Genomic DNA, 11,918 nt, shown 5'->3' on the forward strand with positions numbered 1-11,918 from the left:
TTTATAAGACGGACCACTCTTTCTTAAAAAGAGATGATTTTATTTTATTTCTTTTAATTATCGCTAAAAGCGATTTCAGAGTATTATTTTTAATTAGACGGAGCTACATGAGAGCCGTCTGTCATTGTGGAAGTTTCAAAATCTTCTGCCGGTTGGGGCGCTGACGCGCATGCGCGCCAACATCCCGCTCGGCCTTGCAATGTTCATGCAAGAACTTAACATATAAAATTTTAAAAATAAAATAAAATATTACATACTTGACAATATATAAATCATAAACACTATAAAATGTAGGACACAGAATATATAACATAATGAAAAATAGTCTTTTTTTTTTATGTATCAATTGGCAAGACAGCTATTTTAGAAGCAGCTTTTTTAAATATTCCTGCTTTTGTACGAATTTTAACTACACGCACTTTATTATCCGAACCATGATAAACATAAATTATTCGGCCTAAAATCCAGGTATTTAAAGGCAAGAAATCTTCTTTTACAAGTACCATTTGTCCTATCTTTAAATCGTTTTTTGTTACCATCCATATTGATTTAGCTTGTAATGTATTTAAGTAATTCGACTTCCATTTTTACCATATAAGTTGTACAACTTTAGTAGTTTTCTGCCACCGACTTAGACGATTATCATTGAGATTAGTTAAATTTGGCTCGACAATTGATGTTATAGGCCTCCCTATTAGGAAATGACCTGGTGTTAAAACATCAAAACTGTCATTATCACCGCTTAAGGAGCAAAGGGGGCGACTATTTAGAATTCTTTCGATTTGAATAACTATTGTTTCCATCTCTTCGTAAGTGAAATGAAATTTTCCAACTGCTCTTTTAAGAGGATGTTTTACTGATTTTACACCCGCCTCCCAAAGACCACCAAAACGGGGTGATTTTAGTGGAATAAAATTCCATTCTATGGCTTCAGAGGTAAAATAATTAGCCAAACTCTGATCTGAAAAATTAATTAATCCAGTGTGGCAATCATCGAATCGAAAGTCAAATCAGACAGCTGTTCATGATGGATGGCTTTTGTCGAAAAACAAATGAAAATACAAATATATACTTTGTTGAGAGTACCCTTACGTTGATGTTTATATTTAACAGCAAAAGGGCAGCTCAGGTCTTACCTGTGACGGAAAATGGGGGTGACATGTTGACTCCTTCACTTGGTAAATTACCCATAATTTGAGTGGAAAGGAAGGGCTTAGATTTGAAACATGTTATACATTGATGTACAGTTTGAAGTGCAAGATTACGGCCTCCTAAAGTCCAAAATTTTAACCTAACTGCACTTAACAAACCTTAAGGGCCAATATGAAGTAATTTCCTGTGTAAACTATCGAAGTAAATTTTACTTAATTTGGACTTTTTCGGTAAGATTATCTGATGCTTTTGATCAAAGGATACTCAAGCATTATCTAGCCTTCCACCTACTCGTATTAAACCTTCCCTATCTAGAAAAGGATTTAAGCTAGAAATATTGTGAGAAAAACTTTTCTTATTTACCAGTGTCTTCTGAGAATACTTAATCAGGATACTTTCTGAATACTTTACCTCGTCAACTGTCAAGGGAACCATTTTCTCATCCTTATGTTTACAATTATGAAGAAATCTGCAAATATAACACAAAATATGATTAATTTTATAATAATTATTTAAGAGTTCTAAAAGTTTATCAATCAGGATCTTTGAGTCATCAGTTAGCAAAACAGTCTCTTCCATATTCTCGGCTGAGGAAACAGTTTTTTCTTCTCAGAGTATTGTTTCTTTTTCGCCTTCTGCAAGAGATTCTATATCAGGAAATGATTAATCTAAAGTTTCTCGAAAATCAGATTCCATCAAAACTTCAGCACCTTTTTCTTCACTTCACACCACGAGAGAGAATATCTGCAGGATTATCTGTACCTGCACAATGGTGCCAGGAGTTTGGATCTGTCAAAGTGGCTATTTCTTTAACTCGATTAGCAACGAATTGTTTCCAACGAGTTGTCTTTCCCTTTATCCAGTAGAGCGCAATTTTAGAGTCAGTCCAATGATATGCAATTGAAGACCTTTTCAGATTCACAATTTTTTTCTCTTTGGATGTCAAGCGAGCTGCAACTAGAGCTCCCAGCAATTCCAGGCTAGGCAGAGTCACACTATTCAAAGGAGCTACTCGGCTTTTAGAAGTCAAAAGTCTAATGATCGGTCCATTTGGTGTGTAAACTTTCAAATATACTGTAGCACCATATGCGTTCTTACTGGCGTCACAAAAACTATGAATCTCGACGATATCCTCCTTGGATATTGAATTAATAACCAGTCTAGGTATCTTAAGATTTTCCAAAAAAGGTATCTCTTCACACCATTTTATCCACTCTTTCTCTATTTTCGGAGGCAAGGATTCATCCCAAGGAATTTTTTCACTCCATAGTTCTTGGATCAGACATTTCATTCGTATGGTGAAGCATGAAATTAACCCTAAAGGGTCAAATATCTTCCCTATAGCTTGGAGTATCGAACGTTTCGTACTTTTCTTGAGGAGACGAATTTTACGAGACTTCCGGAATCCACAGAAAAATAATCTTCACTGGTGTTCCATAAAAGTCCCAACACTTTAGTCTGATTGGAGCCCAGACTAACACTAGCGTTTGCAGGATGAGTATCTAATCCCTCATTCTTCCACTGCTCCATCAAATCAGCGTCATTAGTAATCCACTTCCTTGGAGTCATTCCAGCAGCTTCTATTATTTTATTAGCATCTTTAGATATTTCTAATGCTTCATCAAAATCATTGCTACCGGAAATAAAATCATCCACATAAAGATTTCTATCTAGAAGTTGAACGATAACAGGAAGATCATTTTCATATTTTTGATATGGTGTCTGATAGTAGCAGCGAGTAGAAATGGATTTGAGTTGACTCCAAAGTTCATTCTATTAAAATGAAAGATAATTATTTCGGGATCTTTGGAAACACTTGGTTCATCATTGCTCCAAAAGAATTTTACTTCGTTTTTGTGTACCTCAGCAAGACCTATTTGAAGGAAAGCCTGCTTCACATCAGAATAGTAAGCTGTTCAGTTGAGTCTAAATTCAATAAGTATGTCCAAAAGATTGGGGTTTAAATTGGATCCTGGCCACAAACAGTCATTGAGAGAGAGTTCAATGACCTCGTGTGCCGCAGCGTCAAACACAATTCTTAACGATGCTGTTAAACTTTCTTTTTTAACGGCCATATGGGGTAAATAAAATATAGGTCTTTCACATTCATCATGTATACTATCAGGTTAACTATTTCTATAATGCCTTGACTTAAATAATCCTGTATAATTTCGCGGTATCTATCATTGTGGGTGAATGACAGTTTTGTGTTCTAATAGACCAGGGTCACCCATTGAAGAGTGCTGGACAGTGAAAACTTATCATGTACTAAAGGAATGAGAGCTTCATTACTGGGATACGAAACCCTGTTCAATTATTAATGAGATTGGCTGATTAGCCCTTTTAGCGACAGAATGCACTCTGTTGCACGCATCAAAAGGGTACAGAATGCACTCTGTTGCATGCATGAAGAATTTAAATCTGATTTTTTTTCATATGTCATGATGCAGAAAAGCTTCTATTAAAGAAGTGTTTGTTTTTAACTAAATGAGTATTTAAGTTCTCACAATGTCCGTGATGTATATGTTCTGGTAGGTCAAAATTAATTAACCGTATTAGACAAAAGCAACGTCAATAAGCATTTTTCCTCGCCTTTAACAGCTTGAGTATCATATGGCATCTTGAGGTATGGCTGGTATGGTATGGTATATGGCTGGTATATCATCTGGTATGGCTATTCGATTGCTTTGGTTGAATATGGTAAAATTAAATAAATTGTTATTTTAACCGTTTTTACTGAGACCTTTCCAACAGTGTAATTGCATTATTATTTTATGGAATTAGGTTAGTATTGAAGCTTTGCTGTAAAACTTTTGTATTTGAGTACTGACGCATCAATACAAGAAAATCGAGGCGTTTTTCGTAAGAGTATAATTTCAATTTGTACCTTCGTTGAAACTGCTTAAAAGTGCATTTTCATTTGGTAGCAAAATATCCATATTCAGTTCTTTTGGCAAACCAAAAAACGGATTTAGGTATATTACAGCCACCTTTGCAAATGACAGTAAAGGAAAAATAATTTTAAAAAAATCACTTTTGAACACTAATGCAGCATGTAGTGTACTTTAAAGCACTTGGGATATGTTAATTCACTATTTAACATACCCCTATTTGGACAATGATAAAACATAATCATTCGTCACCTGATTGCTGCCAGCCGAGTGAAGGCTTCAGAATGAGAATAAAGAATAAAATGAGATGATTAATATGAAGAGACAGGCACCGGCTTAATGATGCCGGTTATAGTGTGTGTGAGTCAGATTATTTACACGAATTAGTGTAGTATCTGTTCTATACTGTTACAAATTGCTCGGAAAAATTGTTAAATAACAATTTATTTAAATGTTATCATATTCAAACAAACAATCAAATGATTATAAATGAAATGTTAAGAGAACTGTGAGAAAAACCGTTTAATAACTGCTTTCGCGAATATGGTTAAACAATCAGAATTTTATCGCACTGACTACGCCCACATAATGAAACCACCTTTCAGTTGCATACCTATTACAGACAAGAGGACTAATCTGTCTGTCTTATGACCGATAGAACTGAGATTCAAGTCGCAGCGTCAAGTCGCGGCAGCATATTATCTCCATCCTCTTCAACACGTGACCAATTTTCAGTTCCCTGCAAACTCTAATGCCCATTATCTAACGAAGAACTTAGCTCTAATATCCAGTATGAATTTCCTCTTTGCGGTTGTAAATTGTTTAAAAAAAACAGTATAGTTTCGTATTTACGGTTTTATAACCATTCTAGTTGTAAACGGTTACAAAACAGTAAAGGTAGAAAGAATGTTTTTACCCTAAACTTAACTATTAGTCAGATGGACAGACAGTTGCCGAATATTTTATCATGATTTTAGAATGAAACTTACGGCAGTGTATTATGTGGACTTCTAACCTCAAAAGAAAGTTAACTGTAAAAGATGAAATTTATAAATATTTAACAAACAGTTTGTTTCCTTAGGTTTTTTAGCAAGCTGAATTTGAAATACAGAAAGACAAATCTCGCTAATTTAACGAAATTTTGCTGCTAAACATGGCTTAAGAAGTATAAAAATGCAATAATATTTTTAAAAAAAGTATAATGATTATAATAACTAATATAATAATTATTATAATAATTATTATAATTAATGTAATGAAAATAAAAGAGTTTTAAATGGAAGTATCTGAATGGTATAAGAAGAAAAGTATTATTTCAGCTTAATAATGATTTTTTTACATATTTCGTAACTTTTAGCCCCACCTCAAGATACCATTATTTTGTTTACTGTACTATGTATCTTAATTTAAGAATAACAAATTACCTTTATTTTTGTATTATAAGTCTCTAATTAAAGATGTCAATCTTCAGCCCTCCCTAACATCTATGCAGAGTTAGGACAAAATTATGAAAACACTTCTATCTAAATTCATTTTTTTCCATATTTCTGAAGAAATACTGAGAGATTTGTTTTAAAACTTTACAGTTGTTAAAGTCGTTCTTTTCATTAGGTCATCTAAACCTAAGATTTCTCTTACGTATCAATAACATTTAAAACTTTTTGAGTTTCAGTGACCAGCAATAAATTAAGAACAAAAAATAGTGTATTTAAACATAAATATGCCAAGAATACAGCTATAAACTTGTATCTTGAATCAATTACTCTGGTTATAATATGCAACATCTGCTCAAATCAAGCTTATAAATATCCATGGAGATATGGACCTTTTTATTAGAAATAACTTCTTATTTAACTTAAATTTTCTTACCATAACTTCAGAAATATTTAATGAAATGAAACAAAACTTTTGGTGTAATTTTTAATCTAGCAAAAATATCATTTTAGAATTTGTAGAAAAGTGATTAAAATAGTTTAAGATTTGAGTATTTATCAGAAGTTGTAGAATTTGGCTCATGATTTTAATGTCATCAACGTTTCTGCTGTAGTTAGATTAATTTTCCCCCTTAATCGTTTTCACAATTTAATGACGCGCCCAAAGAAATGTGTTAAACTTGCAAGTCAAACACGATGACAACCAAAAACATTATACAAACCATAAAGTATAAGAACCGAAGAAATATAAATACTTTGTATTTTTAATAGTTTTTAATGCCATTCTGTTGATATTTAAATGATTTTTTTTTACTCAAATTTGATTTATTTTTATTAATAATTATTAATTTTTTTCCTTTCTAGAAGTTGTCTAGAGCTTTTCCCAAAATATTGGTAAGGAATATTTTTCTGGATTATCAAAGAACAAGACTAATGTTAAGTAAACTGTACATTGATTCGATGTAAAGTAAATGGTAATTAGAATCAAACATATCGCAACAAAACTATTTAAACTGTTTACATTTAAAGAAATCTCAGATTAAAATTTCAAAACAGTATTCTTCGGAAACAAATTTTCATGCTCTTTATGTAACATGATGTTAAAAATTAATGGTAAAGACAAATTTTAATTTGAAAAAATCCAAAATAAATAAAATTTTAATCGTGATTAATTAATTTCACTCGATAATAAATTAAATAAATGCTTTAAAAAATATTTTATTCGACGATTGCTCTCATATCAACATTTTTAAGTTATAATCAGAGGTCTAGAGAACAGGGTTGGGAAAAAGTGTAGTCATCTCTTCCCCAAATTCGTAAAAGGATTCCTCCAGTTAACATTTTTTTCTGTTTCGTTTCGGCAGTTTTGACAAGCAGGCGGAATAGAAAATATTTTGCCTAGGGACAAATTTCTTTATCATCTTTTGGCTCACAACGCTGCGTTCAAAACAAATGTCGGTCTATTAATAACTAAACTAAAAAGTATTTTCTAATCAGTTTTTTAAAGCGATTGGGTATGAAAGATTTGAAGGAAAAAAAGTAACAATTTTAACGTATTAAGAGAGGCCCTGTTTTGCGTTGGGCAAATTCTTTATTTTGCTTAGTATGCTCAATGTTCTAAAATACTGATATCAGTCAACATTTTCACTCTTTAAAAAACGTTTTCCTTGTGGAAGAAGTAAGGAAATGGCAATTAAGATTAAATGCTGACGTTTCGTTAAAATTTTGCCACCCATGTAGCATTTCACATAAGCTTTGGGAAATTGATAATGCACTTTATACTTTACTTTTACGTAATATTGACAGAATAATATTGCCATTGAGATATTTAATATAAAAAAAAATTCTTATATTTTGCGTAATATTAGATGAATGGATATTTCTAATTACCCTTAGGTAAGATTGCTTTCGTATATTTTACGAAAGATTGACGAAAGAATATTCACTATTTATACCTAGTAAAACTGATTTGGTGTATTTCACATATTATTTACAAAGCAAATTATTATTAAAATTTCGTTTCGAATTTATTTACTCAAATTTTCTGTTTTTTAAATAACCTCTTTTTGTATAATTTAGCGTTTTACCATACTCACATGATGACGTAAATATTATATAAAATAATGTACTTATTCCTACCTAGAAAAAATGTTTGGTAAAGTATTCGTAAGAAAAATAATTTATTTTCGGATAATTTTAAGTGAAATTTACGTTTTTTGGATTACCCTTTTTCTATAGTTCAGTTTTTCAGTCTTATGTAAATTTTACGAACACTCAGTAAAATTTAAGAGGTATGTAATATACGGCCTTAAATTGGTAGTTCTCTGCTACCTGGGCAACTATTTTAAAAACATTTTTGGCGATTCTGCAAGCCTACCATATAAAATTATTTAGTTCAATGTTTGTCGAATTCATTAAATATGAAAATAAAATTTTCCGATAAATTCAAAAGTTTAGGCCGGTGTTTAACGGAAAGAAGTAATGAGTAACAAAAAAAGAAAAAAGTTCGCAAATTATTTGCAGAGGCGAAATACGCTGCGAATCATGTGAATGTATAGGCAACGGTGTGTGATAAAGCTGTAGACGTTTAAAAGTCAAGAAGACCTTAAATTTTTAAAAAAATGTCGCATTGGAGCATCATTTTTAGAACTAAAATTTTATATTTAGTACAATTGATAGATAGGGCAGAATCTGTAAAGGTAACTTGTTTATGTTTTAAAATGTAACTAAGTACGTTAGCATCAATTAGAAAAACAAAAGAATATTCAACAGACCGAAAAACCAGAAATATACAATAAATCACGAATTTTGAATTTAAAAAGGCAACTATGAAATTATTAATAATTCTATTTTATAGACAAAGCTAAAGTAATCTCGTTGCCACCTTGTCACATTTTTTAATCTTGTGAAAAAGTGCATGATGGAAAAGGACATATTTAATTTAGACCGATACTGCGAAGAGTTCATTTCGTAATTTGTCTTAGTTTAACAAACTGGCGCACTAGAAAAGATAGCTAAGAAGTTCTTTCGGAGGAACAACTCAGTATAAGCCTGTAAAAAAGAAAGATTTATTTAATTGTGCAATGATTGTAATAAATTTAACGTACTACATTTTTCTGTCTTATTGTACGGATTTTAGTAATTTACTAGTTACATTATTTAAATAGTTACATTATTAATTATTTCATTATTTAATTATGTTATACATACAAAAATTTAAAACATTAAATCTTATCTAAGACAATGACAATCAAAGACATTATACAAACCATAAAGTATAAGAACCGAAGAAATATCAAATACTTTGCATTTTTAATAGTTTTTAATGCCATTCTATTGATATTTAACTGATTTTTTTAACTTAATNAAATGAAGAGGGCAATTAGCAAATGAGAATATTTAGCATTTTAAAAATAATTAAAAATTTACTCAGGACACAAACAAATTGCAAGCTGAATAATTTCATCACACTTTCCTCCACTATTAAAACTTTCATTCTAAAATAAACTCAACTAACCATAAATCTAATTGACCGTAAAGTTTACTGCAAAGAACATTTTTTACCATTGCGGTTTTANCATCCCACTTTCCTCCACTATTAAAACTTTCATTCTAAAATGAACTCAACTAACCATAAATCTAATTGACCGTAAAGTTTACTGTAAAGAACATTTTGTACCGTTGCGGTTTTAAAAACAGTTCACAAATAATATGGTTAAAAAAAACATGAATACAAAATTAGTCGGGTTTTTAACCATTTGCAACTAGCATAGATTCAAAACTGTAAAAGTGAAATTTTACTGGTTTAGTAGCTTTATAGTACTGCCATCTATATGTTATTGAAAATACGGTATTCTAATACCCAGTGTCACAAATTGTGGAGGGCAGGACACTATAAACTCTTCACGTGTTGAAATGAATAGAAAAAATATTGTATTGTCAACGCACGCAGGGACTCAAACCCCAGTTCTGTCGGTGTTCAGATTGATAAATCAGACCTTTCAGCTCTGATATAAACCAAGTTGCAAGAAACTAAGTGACTTCATTAGGTTAAACTAGTTGGTTCAGGTTGTTTGAACGTGAACGTGAATGCAGTTAATGTACGGTTTTTCATACAATTTAAATGAACGCAGAACAGTTTGAATAATACCATATTATATCTGGTTATTAAAATGTTTTGTTTGACTATGGTAAAATGACAATTAAATAAAATGTTATTTAACCATTTTTTCCAAGAAATTTCAAACAGTGTGGAATAAGATTGTTGTTGGCGTTTTTTTTTTTTTTTTTATATAGGTGTTAATGTTGCCAAAATTTGAAGAAAAGGGAACTGTGTATTAGAAAAATTTAAAAAAAAAAGCAAGCTGTGATCATGTTTAATGGAAATTCATTATATTTTTTTTTAAATAATTTAGTAACAAAATACTTCATTAATATATATCCAGTAACTTTTATTAATAGATTAGAAAATGAATTTCCTTTCTTTTAAAAGCCTTTTTTATTAAAACCAAAGAATATAAAATAAGATATTTGGGAAATGAAAATGCTAAAAACTCTTAACTATCTGCCATTCAGCTTATTCTTTTGCTTTTTTTTCTCGATTAATATCAGTTATGGAATGTGCCATATAGTAAATTTTAACTAAGCAGAAATAATGCTCAATTTAAAGTTATTATGCACTAATATATCTAATTAAAATATTAACAAAAATATAGTCCATAGAAATGCATTTAGTATCTGCAATGTGTAAATTTCAAAAAATTGCTTTCTGTTTTAAAATTTTAATCAAAATTTTAGAAAATATTTTTTTACCTTTTAAATAATAAAATGATAGAAGATAAAAAAGATTTAAAAAAAACAAACAATTTGAAGTTTTAAACTCTTTCTTTTGTTATTTGCCTCAGATTGAGTCATTGAATATACCAGATAGAGAAACTGAAAAATAATATGCAGTGAAATTCTTTAAAAGAAAGTTATTATGCATTATTAAATTTGTTTAAAATTTTAAACAAATAAAATGTTTCAAAGATGCACATAATGTTAATGTTTATTTTAGAAAAAAAGAATAATTTCTTTAGTAAATCTTTTGAATTAAAGCTTTTGATGCTCTTATTCACTGGAAAGTGAGGTAAGTTTTCCTTGGAACGTTATAGTACTTCTTACTTTCACGGCATTGTTTTTGTTTTCACGTTTAAGAAACTGCTCTTTCACATTAAAGTAAGAAAATACAATGACTGTATGTATCCTAACACAAACATTATTGCCCCACGTAATCCTCGAGATCTATTTGCTTAAAAAAATGAACACATAAGTTAAGTATTGAAAAAGGACTGACTGCTAATCATAATAGATATTAGTACTAAATGGAAACTATTGCAATTGTTATAGGGGCCAAAATATGAGTAGTATTTTTTTCATTTGCTTGCACCGTTGCAGATAAATAAATTTTAACTAAGCAGAAATAATGCTCAACTTAAAGTTATTATGCACTAATATATCTAATTAAAATATTAACAAAAATATAGTCCATAGAAATGCATTTAGTATCTACAATGTGTAAATTTCAAAAAATTGCTTTCTGTTTCAAAATTTTAATCAAAATTTTAGAAAATATTTTTTTACCTTTTAAATAATAAAATGATAGAAGATAAAAAAGATTTAAAACAAACAAACAATTTGAAGTTTTAAACTCTTTCTTTTGTTATTTGTCTCAGATTGAGTCATTGAATATACCAGATAGAGAAACTGAAAAATAATATGCAGTGAAATTCTTTAAAAGAAAGTTATTATGCATTATTAAATTTGTTTAAAATTTTAAATAAATAAAATGTTTCAAAGATGCACATAATGTTAATGTTTATTTTAGAAGAAAAAAAATAATTTCTTTAGTAAATCTTTTGAATTAAAGCTTTTGATGCTCTTATTCACAGGAAAGTAAAGTAAGTTTTCCTTGGAACGTTATAGTACTTCTTACTTTCACGGCATTGTTTTTGTTTTCACGTTTAAGAAACTGCTCTTTCACATTAAAGTAAGAAAATACAATGTGTCAGTCGTAACCTTTTACAAAAGAAATAACGCAAAATTCTACAAAAACTAATTCACCATTTTATTATTCTTTTCATCCATCCTCCTAAAACCAAAACAAATAGAAATGATCATATCTATAATATCAAGCTTTTAGCTCGCAACATCAGAAAATGCGTGTTATTACATCACGTGACCCTGACACAATGACTGTATGTATCCTAACACAAACATTATTGCCCCACGTAATCCTCGAGATCTATTTGCTTAAAAAAATGAACACATAAGTTAATCATTGAAAAAGGACTGACTGCTAATCATAATAGATATTAGTACTAAATGGAAACTATTGCAATTGTTATAGGGGCCAAAATATGAGTAGTATTTTGTTCATTTGCTTGCACCGTTGCAGATAAAT

General features: G+C 30.0%; 1 protein-coding gene across 1 annotated transcript in view; it reads left to right on the plus strand.

Annotated features, from left to right (window-relative positions):
* Window positions 1–11,918, plus strand: part of LOC107441800 (U9-ctenitoxin-Pr1a-like) — a 29,240-nt gene that overhangs the window by 10,083 nt on the left and 7,239 nt on the right. Inside the window, exon 4 of the mRNA XM_071183312.1 lies at window positions 6,341–6,370. Coding sequence (XP_071039413.1) covers window positions 6,341–6,370 — 30 coding nt within the window. The remainder of the gene's footprint in view (window positions 1–6,340; window positions 6,371–11,918) is intronic.

Source organism: Parasteatoda tepidariorum, chromosome 7 (assembly GCF_043381705.1).
Source record: "Parasteatoda tepidariorum isolate YZ-2023 chromosome 7, CAS_Ptep_4.0, whole genome shotgun sequence".
NCBI classification, from domain to species: Eukaryota; Metazoa; Arthropoda; class Arachnida; order Araneae; family Theridiidae; genus Parasteatoda; species Parasteatoda tepidariorum.